General features: G+C 41.0%; 1 protein-coding gene across 1 annotated transcript in view; it reads left to right on the forward strand.

Moving 5' to 3' along the window:
• Positions 1–27,704, forward strand: part of VPS35 (VPS35 retromer complex component) — a 39,252-nt gene that overhangs the window by 766 nt on the left and 10,782 nt on the right. Inside the window, exons 2-11 of the mRNA XM_005289854.4 lie at positions 13,486–13,584; positions 15,995–16,091; positions 17,124–17,247; positions 19,187–19,369; positions 20,234–20,447; positions 21,383–21,466; positions 22,369–22,478; positions 25,423–25,519; positions 25,609–25,757; positions 27,495–27,702. Coding sequence (XP_005289911.1) covers positions 13,486–13,584; positions 15,995–16,091; positions 17,124–17,247; positions 19,187–19,369; positions 20,234–20,447; positions 21,383–21,466; positions 22,369–22,478; positions 25,423–25,519; positions 25,609–25,757; positions 27,495–27,702 — 1,365 coding nt within the window. The remainder of the gene's footprint in view (positions 1–13,485; positions 13,585–15,994; positions 16,092–17,123; positions 17,248–19,186; positions 19,370–20,233; positions 20,448–21,382; positions 21,467–22,368; positions 22,479–25,422; positions 25,520–25,608; positions 25,758–27,494; positions 27,703–27,704) is intronic.

Below are 27,704 nucleotides of genomic sequence, written 5' to 3' on the forward strand. Positions count from 1 at the left end.
TGGAAAAATCCCCAGTTTTTTTTTTTTTTTTTGGTTAAGGCTGAAATTTCTTTAGCTTGGTGCTACTGGGTCCGGTCCAGTTCAGCCCTCGGTTATGTTGTTGTGGATCTGCAGTGACTCTATTGAAAATGCAGTGGTTGGCGTTAATGCTGATATTTTGAGGAGAAAATCTGGCCCATGACTTTTGTCTGCCTATCTGTGAAATGGGCAGAAGAATGTTTGCCTTCTTTCCTGGGCTTATTTTATGCTTATAAACCTCTCAGAGATTCTTGACTAAAATGTGAGTTGGTGGTGCAAATTATAACTATTAATCCACTAGTAGAGAAATACCTAGGTATCATTGAATTTCACAACAAAATATTTGAATATACATGGGGGTGTATATATTTTATCATAGCGGTGCCTTAACAATGCTTTTGTGGTTAAACTTTAAGTGCGGTTTGCCAATAGCAGGAGTGGCACAGTAAAAGTATTAGTAATATCAAAGCTACAGTTAGGATAGAATTAGTGTCCCCATTCCAATGTGCTGTCTACAGTCACTCATAACATTCCATAGTTTTTCATCTTTCAGGCTGATCATTTCCAATCTGGGTCTCTGACTAAAATTGAATTTTCTTTTGGGTAGTTTGAACAAAAACAGTTCGATAATTGGAGCTCATGGACATTGAAAATATTTTGATAGGTTTTGTTCTTGTTTTCGAACAGCCCTACTGTTGAAATGGCTGGGGAGACCAACCTGAAATTTGGCATGGAGATAGCACTCATTGGGTAGCGTCTTATTTTCAGTGGAATACTTAAAAAGTTTTGAATTGAAAGTTGTGATATGCTTAAAATTGTATATGTTCAGTGTGTTTTGCATTGTGTATTATTGCTAAGCTTGTAATGTGTACAGTTAGGAAGGCAGCACTGCACATTCAGGTGTTGACTAACTTAGCTATGGAATGGAAAAAACTAGTGATAGTGTGCAGTGAATGAGGCAAAGATCTTGTCTTATTTGCTGAACATCTTATAAAGTAAAAGCTGCATAGTTCTGAAACTTTGCAGGAGAAAAAGGACTCCCACAGACTTCCTAAGATATGCAGGGCAGGGACTCCCTATTGCAAACCTATCAAGGTGCGTGGGGACATGTAATTTGAAACATGCTAAGAGGACTTGGGTTGTGTGGCTAAGCATTCAAGTCAGGCAATGACAAGATAAAAAGTTCAATGAGTAGCCTTATCTCTGTTCCTCTATGAATACATTGTGGTAGTCGTTAACTAAATGATCACATAACTTTTTACAACCTTTGCTAAATACGTAGTACCTAGGAAATGCCATACTAGGTCAGATCTGATGTTCATCCAGTCAAGTATCCTATCTTTAATAGTGGCCACCTGACACAAGAGGCTTCAGAGGAAGGTGTAAGAACTCTGCATGAGCAGATAGGGATAATCTTCTCCCCTTTAAGGTCCCTAATAGAAATTGGCTTAAACCTGTGGCCCAATCAGCACAGAGTTGTGACCTATGTCACATCCTTAGGGCTGGGGTAGGCGCGAGCCAGCTGGTCCAGGTTCCCCGGCCGTGGCAGAGTTGGGGGGGGGGGAGGGGCGGTGCTGTGGCAGGTTGGGGGCTGGGCTAGGTTGGGGACAGGGGAGGGACGCCCCTCCCCTGGCTGTGGTAGGTCCCCAGGCGGGTTTCCTGAGCACTTGGGCGGCACTAAGAAGCGTGCTGCGCAGCTTACAGGGAACTTAGCTACGTAGTCAGGCTGTAGAAAAATGTGGTTTGTACTTGAGGAACAGTACATGATCATCTGGAGACTAGCTGAAAATGCGTAGTTAGGATTTGTCTACACCACAGGTACTACAGCTGCAGCTATGCTGCTGTAGTGTAGACACTTACTACAGTGACAGAAGGGGTTGATCCTTGCTGTAGTAAATCACCCCCCTCTCCTGGAGAGGCAGAAGCTGCGTTGATGGAAGAACCATTGACCTAGCAGCATCTGCTCTGGGGGTTAGGTTGACCTAACTATGTCTCGCAGGGCATGAAATTTTCCAGAGGCCCAAGTGGTGTAGGTTGACCTAAGTTTTTAGATGTAGACCAGGCCTTCGAAAGGAGCAAAGTTGGAGTTACACATGTAACCCTACTTTACCATTTACTAACTTGTGTGCCCAGCCAGGTAACGCTAACATAATAAGATTTACAAAGATTGGTGTTGCAAATCCCTTTTTATGGAGACTTGTAACCTCACTCTTTTATTTTGTGTAGTGCTGAAAGCTGCTACACAGATGCAGATTTTTTTTTAAAAGAAAAATCTAGTAAGTTGCTTTAATTTATGCACTTTATGAAGATCTGTGAACTTTACAGTCTGTTCAGAAGAGAAATTTTTGTCTTACAAACTTTAAAATATTAACTTTATGGAAAGTGTAGAGCAGTAGCTGGTTTTGTTGTTGTTTTTTAAGTGTTTCATTTTAAAATCTGTATCTATCCTATACCTGGCTGTTGTGATTCTTCCCCCCCTCCCGCATCTGAAAAAAACTCTTCTGGGGGTGAGGATGTGGGGGAGAATGGGAATAGGTGGTGGTGGGGATGACCATGTTCTTCCTGTTAAATTAAACATTGGACATATACTACATCAGGGGTTGGCAACCTTTCAGAATTGGTGTGCCAAGTCTTCATTTATTCACTCTAATTTAAGGTTTCGTGTGCCAGTAATACATTTTAACGTTTTTGGAAGGTCTCTTTCTATAAGTCTATAATATATAACTAAACTATTGTTGTATGTAAAATAAATAAGGTTTTTAAAATGTTTAAGAAGCTTAATTTAAAATTAAATTAAAATGCAGAGTCCTCCGGACTCTGGCCAGGACCTGGTCAGTGTGAGTGCCACTGAAAATCCGCTCACGTGCCACATTCAGCACGCATGCCATAGGTTGCCTGCCCCTGTACTACATCATTCACGTTGTAATAATCCATTCCTCACACAAGATACATATTGTCCAAAATGAAAAGGTTGTAGTTCTGTAAATAAAACAACTTTACTCTTGAGGGCATTCTGTGCCAAACATGTAAAATTCTGCGCACAATATTTTAAAATTCTGCAAGTTTTATTTGTCAGTAAATAAATGCAGAGGTTCCAGCATGGCAGTGGAGAGCACAGGCTACTGGCTTGCTGAAGGTGGGAGATCACCCTGCAAGCTCCCCCACCCCCGGGACCCGGACTCCATGGTGAGGCTGCACCTGACCCTGACACAGCACAAGGCCTGGACTTGCCCCGGAAACACTCTGGGCCCTGCTCCTCTGTGCCAGGCACACCAGCTGTGGGGCAAGCAGCCTCAACCAGGCAGGATCCAAGTGTGGAGGGGTTCAGTGGGGGAGGAATCCAGGTGTGGGGTGAGAAGATTCTGTGTGGGACAATCTGGGTGTGGGCAGCTCAGTGGGGGGGTCTAGATGTGGAGGGATCTGGATGCACAGAGGCTCGTTGCGGGGGGAGGGGAGGCAGTTTCCAGGTGCAGAGTGGGGTTTGGGTATTGAGGGCTAGGGGGGTTCTGGATGTACCTGGTGAGGCTTGGCAGGTATCTGGATATGGGAGGTCCAGCTGCATGGGGCTTGGGTGGATGGGGGAGCAGCTCCCTTCCCCCACAGTTGAGGAGTGATGGGGGCAGGAAGCAGAGGAGGATGCTGAGCTTCCTGCAGCTGGGGGGGGGGTCTGACACAGCCCCAGACACTCCTTGCAGGGAAAGAGGCAGTCCTGTCCTCTCCTGCCCAGCCTGGACTAGCCCAGCCCCGTGGTGATTTCTCTCTGCCAGCTGCTCCGGATGCCTGACACAATGTATCTCCTCTGCTAGGGAGTGGTGTGTGACTGCTCTTGCAGCTTCCTTGTCAGAAAGTCATTTTTCTGCGAGAAAGCAAAGAAATCTGTAGTAGACATGAATTCTGCACATGTGCTGTGGTGCAGAATTTCCCCAGGAGTAAATAATTAGCATCCCAGTCTACCAACCAATCAGGCCTACCATTCTTTTGTATCTGCCTGTAGAGGGTGATATCCTTCAGCCAATTTACTTAATTTTATCACTCAGCCAGTTAGTTTCCTTCCTCCAGTGTGTTCAAATGTAAGGCTTTTTTAAAACTGTTCATTCTGAATTCAGCTGCTCTGTATAGAGACTTCTATAATTTTCCAGTATTTTGATGCAACAAAATGTGACATATTCCTCTTTGCAATGTTAAACTGTGGAAGAGAAGGAAGAAACTCAGAATTATGTATGTTCTGTTAGCCGTGTAACTTCCTCTTCTTCCTTGTCTAGGGACAACCTATGGCTTTTGTGTTTGGGATCAATCGTATACACTAATGGAAAGATTCCATATTTTCTCGCTGTGGACACATAACTGTGTCCTTATGTGATCCAAAACTTTGTTAATTTATGCAGCCATATGTCCAGTCACACTTGATAGTGGTGTGTTTATCTTGTAATCTGTCAAGTCCATCTGAAGCCACCTTCAGTTGCTTTTGTGAAATGACTGCGATGTTGTGATCAGTCTTTGTGCTTAGTACAAATTTCAGTATAGATTTCAACACAAGGTAGCCGGATATAAATGTAGATAAACAATCTTTTAGGGACTTCCACGAAATATTGTGGAACCTGAGGCATAAATCTTATTTCATTCAGCTAATCAGCTTCCTGATGATTGTAGAAACTCAAAAATTCTTCTCCATTGTGTCTTGGGACTGTGCAGTGCTATTCCTTTCTTGATGAAGTTTAAGTAATGTGGTGAATATTCGTGTGCCAAAAGTTCTGGGTAGTTTTGTCAGAGAATTTATAGTCTTTTGTTTATTGTCTGAACAAACAGCAGAGACCTCCTTTATATACTTTGCTCATCTTGGATAGCATCTTCAACACCTTGGACATAATATTCTGCAGTTTTATTTTAATATGCTGAATCCAGTAGCATAACATAGGGACAGACTTTTCACTATATTGATGCTTGTAGCTGTTACAGAGTCGCTTCTGGTGTTCAATTAACCATTTTACATCAATGTCAAATTAATTGAGGGGTTGGGTTGTGGGTTTATTCCTTCAATTTTTCCCTCTGTTTCATCACTTAGAGCATTAAGTAATGGACCTGCACAGCTGCAAATTCAAATCTGTCTCAGGAGTTTATTCAGGGCAAAGTGCTTCCTTGCATCTTTTCATTACACTGCTCATATTATGCTGCACTGAAGGTGGTGGTGTTAGTTGCAACCTTCTTTTATACTGTCATGGCAAGTCCAAGTCTATGTGAGAGAGACTCATTTTTTTTTTTTTCCAATATAGTCCATGTTGAAGAATTTCTATTGCTGGGCACCGTGGAACAGTGACTTACTGAAGCTGGACTTTGATGTCATTGGAAAATTCAAATTCTCATCAATGTTCTGGTCTTCATCTTCAATTAGACAAAGTTTCATTTAGTAGCTTATTTTTGATGTTGAAGAATCTAAAAGGACCCAGTTTTCTATTTGAGATGAGCATGAATCCTTTCTCATTTTCTAATGCTTTACAATGTTTATATTTTGCTGTAGAAGAATGATTTATTTTCAGTGCTTAAATCCATTTAGTTTCTTGTTTCTTACCACTTCCTTACCCTTTAAGGCTATTGAGTCAAACTTCCATACACTGATACCCAGTAATGTACTATATTGCCCTTTTGCAGGCTTCAGCAGCAGCTTTCATAGTTATACAGTTGGAATGAGAACTAGGTGAACTGCCTTAGTGAATGCAGATTGTGAAGGCTGAAAAACAAGTAAAGCTGGCTAACCCTTTATACAACCACATCAGATGCCCTGGCCCACCTTCCAGAAGCCTTTAAGCTTCTTCCAAGCAAAGTCCCCTACTAGTTGATAACTTCACTTACTGCTTATTGAACGATAGACAATTCTGCTAACTAGCCACACACTTTCTAATTGTCAGTGACTCCAGTTGCTCACTATTCCATCTAGGCTTCTAGATGTAAGAAGAACCTTGGTATCTTCACCACTCAGTTTTTAGAACAGTTAAACTTTTCATTTGCAGGCCAAAATTAAAAAAAAAAAAAACTTGTTCAGATAGACCATGTTAATATACATACTTCAAAGTGATATAGAAGTTAAAAAGAAAAGAAAAAAAAGAAACAAACTGCAGCAAGGGATTTTTCCAGCTGTGATAGCATGGAAACAGAAAATATTTCTCTTCAGTGGGCTTGTATACTAACTTTCTGGTCTTGAAGAGCTACAGTGGAAGTTGTATGCAATACTGAAACTGTGACTATTCAAAAATTGTATTATTGTATGCAATGTTGTAGCTGTGTTGGTGTCAGGATATTAGGGACACAAGGAGGGTGAGGTAGTATATAAACCCCCCCGCTGGACTTTATCCCCTGAACCCACCGAACCTAACTGAGTCCCACCACGTGAGGGTCACCCCATCCCCATTACCCAGCCCACTTACTTATACCCATGAGTGTCTCTACTTTCTGTATGAGTGATGGACCCTCACCGCTTGTTGGCTGTATCTTGGTTCCGCCCACCGTTTACCGCCCCCATTGGGGACATTGCAGTCTGTATATATTATGTGTGCTGCCCAACACCAAAATACTAACATCCCCCTATACGCTGTATGTTACCCCCAATGACCAATAACTGACGCATCAAATTTTCTGTATCGTTTATTTTTCAAATATTATCTAATAATCTCTTATTGGACAACTTCTGTGAAGAGAGACAAGCTTTCGAGCTTGCACAGAGCTCTTCTTTGAAACCTGAAAAGCTGAACATTTTTGTTTCAGCTGTGAAGATGATTAGCAGTGGAGCAGTCCATGTTGTGGTGTCACTGGGTTCCACAGTTGATACTCAAATGAGGCAGACATCATGCTATTGGTTGGTTACACTTGGTTCATATTTGGAAGGCTCTCTTTGCAACCCTGAGGACTAAACAACTTTTTAAGAAAATAGCAGAAAGCGCGTGCAAGAGCTTAGATTCTTCACAATCTGGATATCATCTGAGCAACACAAATAGATCATGCAGGTAGTACCCAGCCCATGGGCTGTATATTTGGCATCCCTGTAGAACATCAAATTATGCTACTATTTTTTTACAGCAATTGAGTTAAATAAGAATATTCTGGCAGTTGCAATGCTTATTTTTTTTCTCTCAGATAAATGTAGTGTTAATATTAAATAAATTGACTCAGATGCCGCCATTCTTGTTGTCTGTTACTTCTTTGGCTTACAGTTATAGCCAACATTACAATTTTGCACTGAAAGTAAGAACCTGATTTTATTTGTAGAAGTCTTAGGCTTGGCAAAAGGCTTGCCTAATTTGTGAGCGCAATTCTGTGGTTGTGTATGCAAAGGAAGACTTCTTCATATGTGCATGAAAACACTTGATTTACATATGCAAATCAGAGTGCTCTTGTACACCTGAAATTTTGGCTCTAAAAATACTTAGATGATGCTCTTATTATTTTAATATTCTAGAGAGAGAGAGGGTGCCATGAAGTCCACCAGCAGACCAAATTATAGAGCGAACTTTCCTGACCCTGGCATTACTCTCTGAGAAAGTGTGCTAAATCTGTTCGCAATAGCTCTTGTACTAGTAATTAGCCCTTTTGCAAAAATGGTCTTGTAGTTAAGGCACGGGACAGGTGTAGATTTGATTTCCACCTCTCAGATTTTTTTTTTTGTATGTGTGTAGGCATGTGACAATTTGTGTTGGTGCCCTATCTGTAAAATGTGGCTAATACTTTCTAAGATACAAGGATGCTGTGGAAAAAAATTCATATTTGCCAGGTGGTCAGTTACTATGACAGTGAGCACCACATAAATTAGAGCGTTAGAAATATGTAGCTCTATGCAGGTCTCATGGTATAACAGTGCTTGAAGAAATTCCCCTGCCTTGTATGAGTAGGAACTTGACCTGGTGCACATCATGAACTTCTGCTATTGATTTAAGAAAATGGATTCTAGCTAGCCCTTACCATTTCAAAGACAGCTTTCAATATAGGGTTGTCTTCCTGAATCTGTAGAGAGAGTTCCTAGGCTGCGGATGTTGCTTATAGCTTTACTAAGCAGTAGCTGAGTAAAATTAATGCTGACTCATGTTGCTGTCAAGAACGTTGTGGGACTCAGTGATGCATTCAAGAATCCTGGGAATCTCCGTTGTCTACTGCTGTTTGTGGAAAGCTAGTGACTGTCAGAGGTAGGCTGTGGGGTTACTGGGAGGCAAACCCCCAAAAGGGAGATGGGTAGTGGGGGAGGAGTAGAGCAGAGGAGACTTTGTCTTTTTTCTTTTATTTGCTGTAGAAGCCAGGATCCTCTGGAGGGTGGAGAAAAGACGGAGAGCTCCTCGTTCCTTCTAGTATATGAGGGGAGTGCGAATGGAGCCTTATGTGTATCTAGCATCCTAGCTAGGAGCTGTTGTAGTATATATAATGCACAGACAAGGGTGTGTGGTTGGATACTCTGCTAGGAATCTTCCTCCTTCCCAGCTTTTGAGGATAGCCAGTAGGGCTGGGCTTCTTGTCAGGATATTGTTCCTGGATTCCTTTGATAGAGTTCTTACCTCGTATTTTATACTTACTTTTTGCCTGGTAAGTAGTCTCTCACTACTATCATCTGTCATATACTTCAAGTCCTGTCCCGCTGAGGTAGTATTATCGTCATTTTAAAAACGGGAACTGACCTTTCCAGGACCACACCAAGTTCCTGACCAGGCTGGAATTACATCTTGGAAATCAGTGACTTCTCCAGGTCCCTTCCAGCTCTATATTTCTATCATCTCCTACCCCACTATGCCATTGTACTGTCCCATATTTAAACATAGTGGTAGCTAGTGCAATTCTTCTCCCAGCATGGACAAGGCTTATGTGTTAATCATACTAATGAAGTGTCTTTCTTTAGTATACTTGTTATTACTACTTTTATTATCTTTAATACTGGAGACTGCAATATGCCTTGGGGAATGATCTCTGTCCTTCAGAGATGTAATTGTGAATGGGCATAAAATGTGATGGGGATATCTGACTCCAAGTTAATTTTGCTGACATTGTAGGTTGAATAGCAGTAGTGCTGGGGAGTAATTTGCACCACATCTGTTTTTTTTTTTTTTTTTTAAATATATTAACTCAGATGTACTCATATGGAATAAAGAATCAATAGAATTATAATGTTAGTATTAAGTTGCAATGGCATCAAATATTTACTTTTGAATGTGATTATTTGAATTTACTGGGGTTATTCTTCTGTGTTTGGATAGGTGACCATCTCCCTCTGCAGACATTGCTTTAGCACTATCTACTTTGTGGCTTATGTGTATGAACAACATTTATCTTAAGCCCTGAATTTTTACAGCTGGTACATAATTAACTTCACACCTTTCAGATGAAAAAGGAAAAGCCAAATTATGTGTTTTTTAAACCCAAACACTTTAGGTAGTGAGGGGGGAAATAGAATGTGTTCTTGCAATTATGTACATCGTATTCCTGAAACAAATTGTCTCGTGTTAGTCTGTTCCAGAGGTATGTGTCATGCTGCTTTGTTCAAGAGCCTGGCCAGCACCAAGCTAGGGGAAGATGTGTTGCACCAGAATGCATCCTGGGCCTAGTGGGAGCAATGCCTTTTTTTGGACTGTCTAATAGGGCACAAAATTTGGGTGGAAATATTAGTTAATCATAATTAAGGCTTGTCTGTACATGAGGCATTACCCTAAAAATATAGTCCCTAGTTATCCAAATAACACTTAAACTCCTGCAGTCAGTTTTCATAATTAGTCATGATAAAAACAGTAGCTTGTGGTTCTGCTTCACAGTCTCTTGTGAATTAAATGATTCCTAAATTGCAGTAAACATCTCCACTTCCTCGTGTTGTTTGCTTTGTAGTAAGCGTAGCCCTCTTATAAAAAGGGATAATAATAAGGAAGTGACTAGGCTTTCAAATAGGAAGGAGTTTCTTGAAGCAAACGATTGTGTCCACTTCACAGGAAGTGGGGTAGGGGATGACTTGTTAGAAATTTTAATAATTTAATGCAAACTGATGCATTGTGCTGCATTTCAGATATTGCAGCCTTCATTTAATATATTTTGCTTAAGTTTCAAACTTGCTGTTTCTGAACTGACTTACATTCCTTACTATAATTCTGCAATGGAGAAATATTTTGTAAAAAGATGCTTGCTATAAAAGGGATTTTGGAATGTGGCAAATCTGTTCTACTAGTTCAGAAGTGAAGGTGCAGTTGATACTAATAATTATAGCTGCTTATATAAGATCAGTGTTAATGTACAAAGCCTCAAAACATTGTAGAAGACTAAAATAAAACTTTTTCTGCTTAGTATATGGGCAGAAAATGTGATACAATAAATGAGATGTTAACCTGGCAAATAACAAAGGAGATTGTATTTGGAGTAGGGTTAGGGAGTACTTGTATCTCTGTCTCCTTTGTCTGGATATCCTCATGATATTGTACCTAATATTTAAGTCCATCATCCAAGCTGCATGCTACTGATGCACGACTTCTAATATCTCCATGGATATGTCATGATCCCATTAGTCTTGGTATCAGTGAAAAGATCGTTTGTTCTCTGCTGAAACAGTGATGGGCTCTGAAGGCTGTCTGACATCTAAATCAATGAGAAGGAACCAAATTTGTTCAGAGCTGAAGCTTGCTGGATTCATCAAGGTGAAAAGCTGTGAAGCAGGGGAGCAGAAGTCATAGAATACAGGAAAGACGTGTTTTATGTTCACTGTCTGCAAATGTGTATTGCACTTCTGATCTGTTAGTGTTCTGCTTCTCTAATATTTGCCCCGGTTAAGGCCATAAGGACATGGATAGCAAAGTTTACCGGTAACCTCTAATTCTGCACAAAGATCAATGTTATGGTTTTGAATGGGACTTTGTTCTTAATGCTCCGGGGAGGGAAGCAGCCGTACTCTGTGGCCTCTGAATGTTCTCTGCCTGGCAGCGGTGGTGCAGCCAATAGCCTCTCCATGCTTTATTCTGGCCAAATGTTTCATGCAGGTCCCTGCTGAGCCTGGGTGAGCGTTAGATTTGTTTCCATCATATCCAGTGGCTTTGCTGTAGAGAAGCAAAGTGGGTGGATGTTCTCACTATGGCTGCCCATAGCGCTCCTTTCTACTGTATTGCTTCCAAAAATGGCCTTACATGATCTAAAGCTCTTCCTCTGTAAAAGTGAGTCCAGCTTGGAACGAGGTGAATAAGAGTATGTTCCTATAGCTGTAAGATTATGCTAAACACGTGTTTTAATGTGGCAACACACATTTTGGGATCCCTTCTTTCCTTTTGGAAATACTTCTAACTTGTACCTTGATTGAGGCGCATGGGAGAGGCTGCAGCTACATCTGTCTGAGTGGCTTCACTTCTGAAGGAAGCCCCTCCATAGAAACTTGTATTCTACTCATCATCCTTGATGCAAAATCCCCCTCCTGCAGTGGATGGAGGAGAGATGCAGAGCTGGAGGTCACTTGAAGTTGTTCTCTAAGTAAGTTGTATTGTAATGTGTTTTGGAAAAGTGATCATCACAGAACAGGATAGGACTGCCTGTAGGTTCCTAGCTGCATAGGCAATATCAGGTTATGGAGAGAACCACATCTGTGTGTGTGTGTGTGTGTGTGTGGAACTTGAATTCGTGACAGGGAAAAGAGAGCTGTTCATTCGTGTATTACATGTAATACACGAAATCCTGAAGTCATTCAAGTATCTTCTGGTGGGGCAAAGATAAAAATCTTTTGTACCACTTGAGCTGTCCAGTTTTCTTTTAAAAGCAAACAAACTCATGTGAGGTTATTTCCCATCTCTCACAAAAGCAGATCACCTGTCTGCTACCTGCAAAAAAGCCTATGGCTGGAAAAAGAAGAACAGGAGGACTTGTGGCACCTTAGAGACTAACAAATTTATTAGAGCATAAGCTTTCGTGGACTACAGCCCACTTCTTCGGATGCATAAGCTTATGCTCTAATAAATTTGTTAGTCTCTAAGGTGCCACAAGTCCTCCTGTTCTTCTTTTTGCGGATACAGACTAACACGGCTGCTACTCTGAAACCTTTCATATGGCTGGAAAAGAATGGATGTTACAATTTGGAGTGTGCCAAATGCAGCCAAAACCATATGTTCCTTTTTGGAGGGTGACTTGGCGGTGAGGTGGTGTCACTCAGCCATAGAGCTCTCTATTACTATCTCCTCTCTGTAATGACTGCCTCTCAGATATGTGGACGTGTGAAGAAGGTAAAACTTCCAGGGGGTTCATTCCGAGGCCTGTAAGTTACACTGTATTGGCATAGTTATGTCTGTTGAAAAAAAATGCCACTGACGAATATATGCTTCCATCAACACAGCTAACTTTGCTTGGGGAGGTAGTGTTCCTACATAAAAAGAAAAACCCCTTTTGTCGGAGTAGGCTGCCATCTGTGCTTATAGATTTATAGACTTTAAGGTCACAAGGAACCATCATGATCATTTAGTCTTACCTGCACATTGCAGGCCACAGAATCTTAACATTCCTCCTCTCTCCTCCCCCCTCTCCCCCCCCCCCCCCCCGTAATAGACCCCCAACCCGTTACGGAAGTCCTCAAATCATGATTTAAAGACTTTGTTACGGAGAATCCACCGTTTACACTAGTTTAAACCTGCAAGTCCTGTGTTCCCCATGCCGTGGGAACGGTGAACTGTCCCAGGGTGTTTGCCAATCTGACCTGAGGAAAATTCCTTCCTGACCCAAATATGGCAGTTGGTTAGACCCTGAGCATGTGGGCAAGACCCTCCAGCCAAACACCTGGGAAAGAATCCTCCATAGCACTCCCTGTCTTGTGTCCCATCGCCAGCTATTGGAAATACTTGCTGCTAGCAGTTGCAGATTGGCTACATGCCATTGTAGGCAGTCTCATCATTCCATCGCCTCCATAAAATTACCAAGCTCAGTCTTGAAGCCATTAGGTTTTTTGCCTCCACTACTCCCTTTGGAAGGCTGTTCAAGAACTTGACTCCTCTGGTAGTTAGAAACCTTTGTCTAATTTCAAGCCTAAACTTGTTCATGGCCAGTTTATATTAATTTGTTCTCGTTTCCACATAGGTGTTTTACTTAAATAACTCCTCTTCCCTCCCTGGTATTTATCCCTCTGATGTGTTTATAGAGCGCAATCATAACTCTCCTCAGACTTCTTATGGTTAGGCTAAACAAGCCACACTCTTTGGGTCTACTCTCACAAGGTAGGTTTTCCATTCCTATTAGCCCTTCTCTGCACCTGTTCCAGATCGAGCTCATTAGGTTATACCGACATATCTGTGCCTGCGTAGCCTCAGAAGCGTAGGCATACCCTAGGTGAAGGACAATGATAAATAACTCTAAATTGTAGAACTGGGATTAGGCTTGTAGAAGCCCAGTGGACATCTCATGGCCAAAATGGTAGGAATCCAACTTTGAGAAGAACAAACCATAAATAGTTACACTTGAGTCAATTTTTTTTTCCTTGTCTCTTTCTTTCCTTAGCCAACAACACAGCAGTCTCCTCAAGATGAGCAGGAAAAGCTCCTGGATGAAGCCATTCAGGCTGTAAAAGTCCAGTCTTTCCAAATGAAGCGATGCTTGGTAAGAAATGTGTGTGTGGGGTTTTTTTTTTTTAAAGTAGTGGAATGTAATTTCTTGAAGCTGGAAGGAACTCCTTTTTCTCCTCCCCCCATGAACTGCAGTTGGTTTCATTGGATTTAGTTGGAAGCATGGTGAACTTTACAGTCTGTTTTGAGTACACAAGCATTGGCTGACTCTCTTGTTCGGGGTGAACCCAGCACACTTCGAAGAAATAGACATGACACTTCCAGCAGAGGGTGAAACTGGAGCACTACTTTTAGTGCCACTGCTTGCTGAAATGGAAGGAATATTTTTCTCATTTCATAAGCCAGAAGTTTTACTGACTTAGTTTCCCTCAGCAAAATGTAAAAGTGTCTGAATACCTGCTATTCTATGCAGCAAGTGAGGGAATAGGTCTTCCCAAGTGGAAATCTGCAAGTGCCTACAAGCCTGAAAGCTCTTTAGATTAAATCTTCACAAAGGTTTTAGTGTAGCCCTTTCCTTTTATGTAAAACTAAGTAGTCCATAACATGGTAAGAACACATCCTGCTTGTCCCTTACTTTCAGTATGTTAAGTGTCAAGTATCAGAGGGGTAGCCGTGTTAGTCTGGATCTGTAAAAAGCAACAGAGAGTCCTGTGGCATCTTTAAGACTAACAGATGTATTGGAGCATAAGCTTTCGTGGGTGAATGCCCACTTCGTTGGATGCATCCGACGAAGTGGGCATTCACCCACGAAAGCTTATGCTCCAATACATCTGTTAGTCTTAAAGATGCCACAGGACTCTCTGTTGCTTTTTATGTTAAGTGCGTATTTCTCCACAGTGCTTTTCCATGTCTCTTCCCTTCTGTCAAGCTGCAGAATTTTGCTGAATGTATTTTCAGCAGGGCAGTCCTCTGTATGCTGCTGTGCAGGAGTACTATTCCTATAGCATACACTGGGGACTTTCTGAGGGCTGCAGTTGTGGCGTTAGTTAGGCTATGTCTACACTACTGTGGTAAGTCAACCTAAGCTACGCAACTCCAGCTACATGAATAATGTAGCTTAGGTCAACTTATTGCGGGGTCCACACTATGCTGGGTCGATGGGGGACATTCTCCCGTCGACATACCGTACTCTTCTCGTTTGGGGTAGAGTACTGGGCTCTACCGGAGAGCGGTCTGCGGTCGGTTTGGTGTGTCTTCACTAGACCTGCTAAATTGACCCTAATGCATCGATCCCCGGAGCGTCAATCCGGGGGGTAGTGTAGACATAGCCTTAGATGGATTGTACTGTGATGCATTGCACTGAGATCTCCCTTCATCTCTTTACCTCTGCTGGCCGAAACTTGAAGAGACAATTGGAGGGAAGATGAGAGGAGCAGAAACAGTAAGAAGCCTAGCATATGTGAGGAGTTTGGCTTTATCTCCAAAAGAATGAATAAAACTTGAAGCTGAATTTAAAATGAGTTTGAGAAGCTTTGAGTCTATGGAAGCTTATAGTGGTCCTTGGCCAACTACAGTCATGTACTTGCAGCCAGCGAGGATGAAACAATAGCACCAACAGAATTTCCTCTGTTCATATCTTGATGATGTGTTAGCATCTCCAAAACAACCCGCAGAGAAATCACAACTATACTTTCCATCCGTGTTACTGAAAGGAGAACGTGTCCCACTATTTAAAGACATTTTGAAGTCCCATGCTCATAAACTCTGTAGACATAAGACTTAATCCTCACCCACCCAGTAGCCTGTTTTATATTCATACAAAAGTGTGCAGATTCATGGTCCAGATAATTATATGGAACTCTCTGAATATGTCTCTTGTTCTCAACAATCTAATAAAACACCACTTCCCCCCACATTAAAAATACCGTTTTATGGAGAGGGACAGGGGAATCTTATCCAAATTCTGCAGAGTTTTCCAATAATAATGTGAGTTAACCTGTATCTTTATCTGTTAGGGCGTAGTGCTGTGCTTCATCACTAGACTGAGCTGGAAAGCAGACTTGGGTCTAGAACTTTAAAGAGTTGTAAAGATGTCTTGCTCTGGTCTCCAGGGTGGGATTATGTTTGTTGGGGAGAAGAGGGGCGAGGGTTGCCCTACTAGTGTAAATAACAAGCTGTTTCTCCAGTGTTTCATGTCCTAGCCCACAGGTATACTATATCCCCATATCAAGAGACACTAAGAACATTTTCTTGTTAAACACTCACTAGTTCTCTGTCTAGATGGTGACCAAGTTACTTAAAATAATTGGATTTGAGGTAGATTGTTTCTCAGTTTTGTTTTTTTAGGGTTGGTTTTGCATTTTTGCAAAAACAGCAGTTTAGTTTTCCATGCTGTTTTTAACGTGTTAGAAAACTAACTCGCTACACAAATCAAACTGCAGTTGTCTAGGCTGGGAAATGACAAGTGAACACTGCTAATGTTTGTTCTTACACTCACTGTTTAGGACAAAAACAAGCTTATGGATGCTCTGAAACATGCCTCCAACATGCTTGGTGAGCTGCGGACTTCTATGCTATCTCCAAAGAGCTATTATGAACTCTGTATCTTTTGAATGGTTGATGGGAGGAGATTTGAGGTACTGTGCACTGCAGTCTGTGTAGTTGTGTGCCTAGTAGTAACATGATCTCCCTTTGGTCTCATCTCTTGTAAAATCAATATTTTTCCCTAACATTGCTTTATTCAGGTTTCTGTCTGCTAGAACTGTTCTTTATCCAGATAAGCTGAAGAAGGGAACACACTAGCTCACTGTGAAAGAGATTGTTCATTCTTGTTGTATAGTATAAAGTAGTCCATAATCACATCAGAACTCTGTGGGCCTGACCTCTTAGATTCTGTATGGCATTATTAAAAACTACAGTGTGCGCTGAGCAAGGAGTTAGAACTATGGAGCACCTAGATTTTGCCGAGAAAACTAGGGAGTCTTTTTAGAGTCAGTACAACTACTTACCAACCCCAAAAGAACATGCTGCGGGCGTTAGCTGCCTTTTTTGGCCCCTATGTGCTTTAGCTTTTTCTTTCTAAAAGCTGGGAGACTAGTACATTTACTTCTCTTTATGTGATATATCAATTGAGGGAACATCTAATAACTTTTCATGTAGCAAATATGTTGTTGACATGCAGAGAAATGAGGTGTTTACTTTCCCACTCTAAAAAATTAAGGCAGTGAGTGTGTGTGTGTGTGTGTGTGTATAATATATATATGCTGCTAAGGATGGGGATACCCCTCTGTGAAAGCCATGACCTTCCCCCCCACTCTTCATTTTGCCTAGTCCGATGTGTCTTTGCTTCCACCTTCTACTGCAGTATCCTTGCCCCCAATACTTTCTCACTCCTCTGCATGCTGAACACCTTTCTCCTTCAAATATTTCAACTTGTAAATTCAATCTTTCTGCAGTGATGCCCTGTGAGAAACCCTTTCAGCTCCCTGTGCCTGACTCTTACTGTTTGTCTGTCTGTTTGATTCAGATTGTAAACTCCCGGGGCAGTATCTTCCTCTTGGTACTGTTGAGCAAATGGGTATGCATATCTGTTGTTGTAGTAATAATGTTTAATCCTTAACCATAAGAGAAAAGATATGGCTATTTCTGATGAGCTACACTATTTGGAGGTATATCTGACAGATGAATTTGCCAAGGGAAGGAAAGTGGCGGATCTTTATGAACTAGTACAGTATGCTGGAAATATTATCCCGAGACTGTAAGTAAATGAGCACTGAAGAAACTTTCTTAACTAATGAATACTATTTTTCTAAAACGTCTTGCTCGGGGGAAATTCTTGCCTTGGATTTTGTGTTCGCCTCCTGCTTCAGAGCAGGATTTCAAAGTACCCTAAAGAAAATCTCTATATCTGGTAACACAGGAGCCTCCTGATTACTGTTTTGAGATATTTAGGCCCCAAATGCAGCTTTTGTAACTAGTAGTTGGATTCTCCAGTCAAGTACTTTCTTTTATTAGCAATTTAGTGAAATAAAGTTTAAAAAAAAAAAAAAAGTTTCACTGACTCTAATTGTTAATATAAATCAGCTGTTAGAAACTTACATTTTTATTTAACTACTTCTCCAAATACCTTGTACTGATCTTAGTAAGCCTAATTGACATAAGTGCCAAATCTTAGCTGGTGTAAATTGATTGCACACAGCTGAGGATCTAGCCCTATATGTGTAAAGATAAGTGGGAGGTCTCTTTTTTTCCTATTGCTTATGTTCAGTTATTGGCATAGGGAATAGAAAAAAACACTCTTTTAAATATATATTAAATATTCCTGTAGTTTATACATTTAAAAAAAAACAGAACTGTGACATGTCTCTACATCTTCATTTTAGTAGTATCTTTTTAATACAAGCTCTTAAATCAGTCCATAGTAAACTTAGTATTGAAAAGATAATTTTAAAAAGTGACTATTGCATGGGAATGGAGGCCTTCAGTTTAAGAATTCCTCTTCCCTTTTTTGATCCTTAGAAAAGGAAGTGACTTCTGATTCTTAGTCATGTGCTTCTCTTAGTAAGGTTCACTAAAGAAGATGAAACAAAAATTCAACTTATACAATGATACAATAACAGAACTCAGATACAGTACACTTGAGACTACTGCAAAGTCTTAACTTCATTAATTGCCCTAAATACATAGCATTCTTTATCCTCTTGTTGATTTAGCTTCCGATCCCGCAAGCAGCTCTGTGTGAGTGGACCCCTGTGCCCATGTAGAGTCTTCAGGGGTACTCGGCAAATACAGAAGTTTGCCTAAGAGGAGATGCTTGTAGGGTTGCAATCTCAATTCCCTTCTAAGTCCATGGTCCCATAATTAAGTTTTTATGATCATAAAATCACCTCACATCTTCTTCTGGGTGTTAAATAGAACATTGAAGGGCAGTGATGCTTGGAGGAATGAATACAGGGCTGGGGAGTCACAAGAACCTGAATTCCAATCCTGCTATGCAACTGGCTCACTCTGTGGCCTTGGGCCACTCACATCATCTCTTAAGGCTGATCTACACTACCGCGGTAAATTGATATAACTTACGCAACTTCAGTTACGTGAACAACGTAACTGAAGTCGGCGTAGTTACATCCACTTACTGCGGTGTATACAGTGCGCTGTGTCGACGGGAGAGCATCTCCCATCGACTTCCCTTACGCTTCTTGGGAGGTGGAGTACATAAATCGATGGGAGAGTGCTCTCCCATCGATTTAGCATGTCTTCACCAAACTCGCTAAATCGACACTCGCTGTATTGATTGAGGCAGTGCTGATCCACTGGTAAGTGTAGACATGCCTTAAGTTTCCCCTTCTGTAAGTGGAAATAATAATTCTTGCCCACCAGCCAAAAGTGGTGTGCATTGTGGGCACTGATTAATTAATGTCTGTACAACGCTTTGAATATATAAAGCGCTGTAATAGGGCCAAGTATTTGTTGTTACCCAAACTTAGATAAACTTTTCTTTGCCCACCCACTCCAAAATCTGTGCCCCACACATCACTTAATTTAATTCTTTCTCATCCTTTCTAAGTATCTTGCGAGAAGAGGTCTGCCTCTGACCAGGTTACTGTATTGTATTCATGTATCAAGACAATTTTTTCCCAATAATACTTAATCCGCCATTTTAATCAGAATTTCTTCAACTCTGTTTTCTTTTCTAGCTATCTGCTGATAACAGTAGGTGTTGTCTATGTCAAATCCTTTCCTCAGTCCAGAAAAGATATCCTGAAAGATTTGGTGGAAATGTGCCGCGGCGTCCAGCATCCTCTAAGAGGCTTGTTTCTTCGAAACTACCTTCTTCAGTGTACCAGGAATATCTTACCAGACGAAGGCGAACAGACAGAGTAAGAGAAGTGTGATGCAAGCGCAGAGTGGCTTCATCCTTAAATGAGGAATACATGAATAGTGTTTATTCTCTATGATCTTGTAAGGCTTCAAATAGGTGCATATTTTAAATAGAATTTGTTTTTTGTAATTGTTCTTTGGATAGACAATGCAAGTCCAGTCTCTAGTGAAGACCTGATGAATTAATTCCTGGCAGGTGACCTTAAGAGATGCTTTGTATGCTTGGGCAAAAAACCCAAACTTAAATAAAGCTTTAAAATGGCCTCGCTGGTCAAAACAACATATCCTCATTTTCCTCCTTCCCCCATGCACCCAAAAATATTGGTAAAACTTGGTCAGTAACAACTCATTTATTGGCTTTAAGGTTGGTATGTAAGCTTTTTGTGTTTTCTCTTACTGTGGAAAATAGGATTTAAGATAAAATGAGCTCTAGTCTTCAAGACATAGACTATAAACTCTCTACAGTAGAGAACATTTAATGTTTTAAATACATCTCTGGTCTGCAAAATGTTTTCTGGCCATTGTGGATGTGGACAAAGTGTGCTATAGATTTATATTTTATGCTATCTGGTACTGACCCTGTCCACCCCAGTTTTTTCCAACATGGTTCAAATGCTAGTGTAGATTGGGGCTATTGTATCTGTATTTGATTGGTTGTAGACTTCTCTTTTGTCACATTCTCCTAAAACTAAAATTCCTCTTGATCTCACTTAAAGTTCATGGTGGAAAGTTCTTTCCCCTTTCACGGGGACGGTGGAACATACATCTTTTGTTTTAAAAAGACAAAATGCGTACACACACACACTCCTCTTCTATGATAGAAGCCATACCCTTCTTATTTTTAACCACTGACCTGATTTCAGTGAAGAAACCACTGGCGACATCAGTGATTCCATGGATTTTGTGTTGCTGAACTTTGCTGAGATGAACAAACTCTGGGTGCGAATGCAACACCAAGGACACAGTCGAGATAGAGAAAAGAGGGAGCGGGAAAGGCAGGAACTGAGAATCCTAGTGGGAACAAACTTGGTTCGCCTTAGTCAGTTGGAAGGCGTTAATGTGGAGAGATATAAACAGGTGAGATTTTTCATCTAACACTTAACTGTATCCATATTTACCAGATGAACAAAAGATGAATCGAGAGTTCCATTGTCTATGAAAGTTATTTGTGTCACAAAAGTCAATATATTTGGTGTTTTTGTAGTACTGTTTGTTTATTTGAAGCGCTCAGAACATTAATGAAATCTAATAATGCTCCAGGAGGTAGGTTAATAAGAAGTGCAACCAGACAAAGTGATATGCACAAGATTAGACAGTTGGTGACAGAACTGGCCATTGAACTTTGAGGTCCTGCCTCCCAGTCCCCCAGTCTGTGTACTGGGAAATACTAGTTCCCTTTATATGCAATGCATGTGTACAGGGAAAGGAGCCAAAAAGATGGACGAAATGATACCTTTCAAAGCATTCAAGAAATAGACTACATTCCTGTTCAAAATAATAGACACCCCCCCCCCCCCCAAAGTGTCAATACTAGTGAATCCAGATGATCCAAAAATCTGGAATGTCCCCTGAGTTATCTGGACAGTCTAAAGTAATAGATGAGAAATACTTTGTAAGCCATGGCAAATGCCACTGAAGACAATTACATTTAATTAAAGTGGGAGAGATTTATATAAATGGACATACCCGTTCGTAATCTGCCCAGTGAGTGAGGTGGGTGAGAGAGAGTGAGCATGTTCATGTGCCTCTATTTGAAAAATGTCATTTTTATGTTTTCAGTAAGAATGGACATTAAATTCTTCTCAGTACTATTTTAGTGTCAGTGTACCGTCGTGATTTATATGTTGATACCTAGTGAGAGAGACTCTGACTAGTGCTGTAAAATGCCAAAGTTTGTACATGCGTAGGCAGACTGAAAATTTATAAGACTTTAAAAATCTGATTCAGGATTTGTATAGATTGAGGAAGTCCATCAGGAAACAAATACTGCAGCATCTTCCTTCCCTTTACAGATTGTTTTGCCTGGAATATTGGAGCAAGTAGTAAACTGCAGGGATGCTCTAGCTCAGGAGTATCTCATGGAATGTATTATTCAGGTAAGCTTCAGAAAGGAGCAGAAGTAGCTTCATTTGATGGTCGGGGTGGCAATGTTTAAAATTGTGGTGTATTGTAGTGTGGTGGGTCTGTGTTTTGTGGGAGGTGGAGGGCTGGAGGCTAAGCAGTTGACCTGTGTTCAGTTTTTTTTTTTTTTTTTTTTTTTAAGGACTACTGAATTTCCTTAGGTTTTTGTTTATTGGCTTATATAATTGACACTAGGAAGAAGTACTTTTTTTATATACTTTTTGTAATGAGCTGTCAAAATGTTCATCTTGGTCTACTGGGTAAATCTGCATGTTGCTTCTTGAGCATTAGGCCACTTAATTTTCCTCATCCCAGTCCCTTCTTATTCTTAATAGGACCATAGCTGCTGTCACTCCTTTCTCATAGGTGATGGAGCAGTTTTTGTTTGGGGTTCTGGGACTATCATGTACTGGCTTGAGCCCAGTTCCCATATGCTGCCCTTTGTCTCCTGGTACTAGCACAATGCTTTGATGACTGACTCAGCTTGTGGGGAAAGCTAGAGGCGTGACTCTCTAAGCTGCAGCTAGTGTATCCCATTTCCTCTCCCCTGCGTTTTCCGTTATGGAAGTTTGTAAGTTCTTCAAGGCAGGCGTGTCTGCATTACAAATGATTGATGGTAACAGCTTTGCTTGTGTGCTGTGAGACACTGCAGTCCTCATCTGCTTCGTTTCATGCCCAATCCACTTCTGCTTTGTATTTTGCCTGTTGCCCTGAAGTGACACCAAGTGACACTTCTCTTGCATAGTGTGAAGTGCAGTTATCCTGCAGCTATTTTCTTCACATTAGTAGCAATTTTATCATGTTACTTCTCCAGAGAGATGAGTAACTAAAGGTGTATATTGTTATGAAGCTTGGTAATTCTTGATGTGAATTTTAGGTTTTCCCAGACGAATTTCATCTCCAGACCCTTAACCCTTTTCTCCGAGCCTGTGCAGAATTACACCAAAATGTGAATGTGAAAAACATTATCATCGCTTTAATTGACAGGTGAGTATGAGGAAGGATTTAGCTGGAATAAATATTGACTAAGTAGCTTGAGCACAAACAGCTGAGGATCTACTAGTTTTTTGTTTCTTGGATTTCTCCTACTGTTTGATTTTAACGTCATTGTTTCTGTATCTTCCAAATTTCAGTTTTAATTAAAATCCATGAATAGCTGGTCTTGAATGATTTCATATTACTAGATAAGCATGTGCTTACCTTATGTTGCTTTCATATTAATTTCCTTCATCGTAGATATAGTATTTAAAGAACTAATTGTGTGTGCTCTTTTTTGAACTTTGCATTTTCTATCCAGGAGAATTGGTGACTTGTGAATTCTGGTTGATGGATTTTTCTGGCCATCTCCAGGAAATGAATGAATGAACTTAGTCACAATAATTAAGAGCTCTGATGTGGAGTCATGAAACAAAGCAGCAGCCACATCAGGGGTGGCTGCATATCAGAAACTATCTATTATGCAATCTCTTGTTTGAGCATCTGTGAGATCCAAGCATCTATTTGTATTTACAAAATATGCAGCATTTTGCATGTCTCGAATGTTGTGAGGAAGAATTAGTTTGAGGAGGTAAAAGTATTTTGTTCTTAATTTCATAGTTTACCAGCAGAGCTTTACTCCTGTTCCCAAAAAAGCTTTTTTTTTACCTCTTGGTATCTGTTTTAAAAAAATTTAAATTGCAACAGTTAATTTTATTTGAACTATAAATACCTGAATAAACCAAAGAAAATGTTTTGGCCTATATTTCTGTCCTTATAGCAGTGCTCCCCAAACGTTTTACCTAGTGACCCCCCCCATCTCCTGTCTGCCCTCCCTCCCCCAGACAGGAGTAAGGGGGCCAAGGCTGGGGCCACAGCTGGAGATGGGGCCGTGGCCAGGAGTGGAGCTGTGTGTGTGTGTGTGTGTGTGTGTGTGTGTGTGTGTGTAAAGTGTCAATGAGAATGGGAAGTGCAGTTGGAGAGTCAAATCGCTATCTCTGTGCAGCCATGTCAAAACAAAGATCTCCTTCTTTTGTTTTTCCAATATAAACAGATGTACACATTCTACCTTATTACATTAACAGAGAAACACGTAAGTACTAAAAGGGCTAAGATTCCAAAGTGAACAGCAGAGATGACTGAGATTACCATGGCTTCATTTGTGTTGAGTAAAATTTGATATTTAGGTTATGCATCTTGGATTCCAGCCGAACAAAAGTATTTTATAACCACCCAACATATTCATGAAATACTACATACAGTCTAGTATGGAGACCATAGTAACATCTATGGTATATAGCCTCATGTCCGAATCAAATATGGCTTAGCTGTGTGTGGGGATAGGCATGCAGCTTGGTTTCGTAGGTGGATGTCGTATCCATGGTTGGGCTGTTACTTTTTATTACAAGGAGCTTAGTAGGAGGTAGCAGGATTGGCTTGTGGGGAGGAAAACATCCTGAAGATCTAACCCACCACACTTATCAGAACCCTCTGTTCAGGGAGTCTTCCCAGAAATGGTTTGTAGTGTTGGGGTCCTTGACTTATGACTATTTCTGTCCACAGTGTGCAGAAATTCTGTCTTCTGTTTTGCTGCTGGCCAGGATACTGTTTTTCTACTCTGATGCTGCAGTGCTTGACATATGTTCTACTGTCATGGCCAGTTGCCTTGAGGCCACTGCGGAAGCAGGAAAGGAAGGTGTTTTGGCTTTCAGGGGGCTGCCTGCTCCTCTGCAAACATGCACTTGCAGCTGTGCGAAGTGTGAGGATGGGTTGATCCTGGCTCATGGAGCCTTGCAGCCTCTAAACTAAATCATTGAGGCTCTTCTCTCTCCCCTGGTTGGGAAACAGAGCATGGCAGACTGACCTTTCTCACCTGCCTCTTCTGTAATAAGTCTGAGCAAACTTTGATTGAAATCCTGTTCCAGATGTCACAAGTATTGCAGATGAGTAACTGGTTTAAAGTTGATTCCCTGCATATTCAGTCAGGGTGTTCTCTCCCTCCCCTCCCCACTCCTTTTAGTGAGGCAGTGGAAGAACACCTATGGCACAGTGGTTGGATAATAATTAAGTGGCATTGCTTGGAGTTTGGCAAAGTCTCTGTATTGTTGTCACACAGCAGAGCAAACGTTACTGGCTTCCTGTTCTTTTGAAATGTTTTTTCCCCCCCAACACATCCTGTTTCCCTTGTAACTTTAAATATTGAAACATGCTGTGAGCATGAATGGTTTCTCTTACAGTTGTAACTACTGGGCATAATTCTAGCAAATTACATGACATACAGAACTGAAACATCCCCTCTTGTCTTGCTTGCATTCTCAGCAGATGTGCATTCTCTCCATAACATGGAAAGAAATTGATCATCAATGCTTCCAACCATAATCATGCTTCACGTTTTGCCCTGCACAAGCAGTGAAAGTCTTGCTGATCTGATTTTTTTTTCATGTGTACAGACAGCTGTCAATATTTATCTCCAATACACCTTTTAAGACCTCTTGAGACCAGTACAGAGATTAAGTAAATAATGTTTTGTCAGCAAATAACATGAAATAGTTGTGGGTGCATCAGAATATGACCATTGTCTGACTGTCCTCTGCTGCAGAGGTGCAGGATGTATGCCCCATGTTTAGGAGCATGAATTCAAAAACATACTGAGGCCTCCCGTTCTCCTCCTTTATTTTATTTTTTCCTTTCTCCCTGTTATTTGTCACCATTCATTCTCAATCTCTTTTCTTGGGGCTAGTATTTCCCAGGTTGTGCTAGTGGTTTACTTTTATGAAGACGGCTATGCCTTCTGACCTCTCCCTCGAACTTCCTACTCATGTCCAGTAGGTATTAATACATTGGGTCTATGTACATGACTTGATTCCTCTTTTCTTTGTGTGTATTTAATGCTTTGTCTCCCTAAAGTAAGAAGAATCTAACCTGAATGAGCTTTTTTTCCTTTCTCTGTTCACAGGTTAGCTTTATTTGCTCACCGTGAAGATGGACCAGGGATCCCAGCAGATATTAAGCTTTTTGACATCTTTTCACAGCAGGTGGCCACTGTTATACAGGTGTGTTCTGAATACAAGATGCAAATCTGGTCTTTAACAAAAAACTAGACATTTCTCTCAAATTTAACTTATGCTGTCTCAAATTTCAGTCTAGACAAGATATGCCTTCAGAGGACGTGGTGTCATTGCAAGTATCGCTTATTAACCTAGCTATGAAATGCTATCCAGATCGTGTTGACTACGTTGATAAAGTGCTAGAGACAACTGTGGAAATTTTTAATAAACTTAATCTGGAGCAGTAAGTGAACACTAATTTTCTTGTGACATATGAAATTTTTCTGTACTTTCTCTGGGAGCAACTGTATTTAGTTTGGCTTTTTTTAATAACACCCTCCAAACCCCTACTGTCAGCCCCAAAAAAAGGAGATTGACATGTTATCTTAAGTATTCATTTGTTTGCTAGACTGTAAAATGCAGTGTTCAAAGGGTTAATGATGACATCAGTCTTCACAGGTGATAATGATTTGGTCTCTCAGGGTATGTCTACACTGTGGTTAGACACTGGTGGCTGGCTTGTGCCAGCTGACTTTAGCTCGTGGGGCTTAGACTAAGGGCTGTTGAATTGCAGTGTGGGTGTTAGGGCTTGGGCTGGAGCCTGGGCTCTGGGATCCTTCCACTGTGTGGGGTCTCAGAGCCTGGGTTTCAGCCCGAGCCAGAACGATAACATCGCAATTCAACAGCCCCTTAGCCCGAGTCAGCTGGTACAGGCCAGCCCTGGGTGTCTAAATGCAGTGTAGACATATCCTGAAATTACTAATGAAGACCAAACAGTGAAGAGACCCTGAATAAATTAAGTTGTTTATTGGTGCTAACCTTTGTCCTAGGTACACAGATCTTTTATAAGACATCCCTTGGGGGTGGACAGCATTCAAGTTATATTGTAGGAATACTAGATTATTCCTGAAATAGCTATGGTATGATCTTCAAAGTTTCCTTTTGGTTTCTGAAGAAAAATCAACAAATGCAACTCTAGGAAGAGTTGAGGAAACACTTCACACTGTATAGTATTAAAGTAAAGTCAACCCATTTCTTAATCTCTAAAAATTACACAGACTTGGATTCTTGTATTCCCTTTTACCTATGACTCATACTAAATTCAACAGGATGTTTCTACTAGGTTAGCTCAGTTCATGGTGTTCAGGTATCTAATAGATACTACTTCTGTGGTCCCTTCTCTCCTGCCAGTAAATAGGCAATTTATGGGCAAACCCTGTTCCGCACATTTAGGCACAGAGGATCTTGCTACAGTGGAATCGATTCCACTCTGTGAGGTGGGGGTAGGGTTTGGAGAGTCTCTACACAGGTTCACGTGACTTGTATGCAGCTGAGCTCGCTACCTTGGGGCTTCCCTTTGTACAGTTTCACAGTGATCTAATTGTGTACTGGCCACTCCTCCTCATAAAGGGGAAGGAGAGTTGGGATAGCATAGGCACGGCTGTTCTGGTCCTCCAGTTGGAATGGTAGCTGTAATGCAGTTCTGCTACCACTCTGGTCTGGGAGGTCAACTCCTAGTGTGTAGCCCTGCTACTTGGGATGTATGCTGGAGGCAGGATTTGTGCCTTAACTTCCACCGTAATTGCCATCAAAGATTGCCTGTGTAGAGGGATTTTTCTATCCCACTACAGGCAAGTGGTTGAACACACATGTTGAACAGTGAAATTACCTCTACCCCGATATAACACAACCCAATATAACACGAATTCGGATATAATGTGGTAAAGCAGTGCTCCGGGGGGGTGGGGCTGCGCACTCCGGCAGATCAAAGCAAGTTCGATATAACGCGGTTTCACCTATAACGTGGCAAGATTTTTTTTTTTTTTGGCTCCCGAGGACAACGTTATATCTGGGTAGAGGTGTACATTGTTGTGAAACTCTTATTTCCGCCTTTAGCTTTCACTATTTTTTTTTAAATATTGGTAAACATATGAGATTTCTAATTTTTTTTTTTTTTTTTTACTGTCTACTTATATTCTAGCATTGCAACAAGCAGTGCTGTTTCGAAAGAGCTAACACGACTTTTAAAGATCCCGGTTGATACCTACAACAATATCCTGACAGTTCTGAAACTAAAGCACTTCCATCCGCTCTTTGAGTACTTTGACTATGAGTCCAGAAAGAGTATGAGTTGTTACGTGCTTAGCAATGTACTGGATTATAATACAGTAATTGTCTCCCAAGAACAGGT

Source organism: Chrysemys picta, chromosome 14, assembly GCF_011386835.1.
Source record: "Chrysemys picta bellii isolate R12L10 chromosome 14, ASM1138683v2, whole genome shotgun sequence".
NCBI classification, from domain to species: domain Eukaryota; kingdom Metazoa; phylum Chordata; order Testudines; family Emydidae; genus Chrysemys; species Chrysemys picta.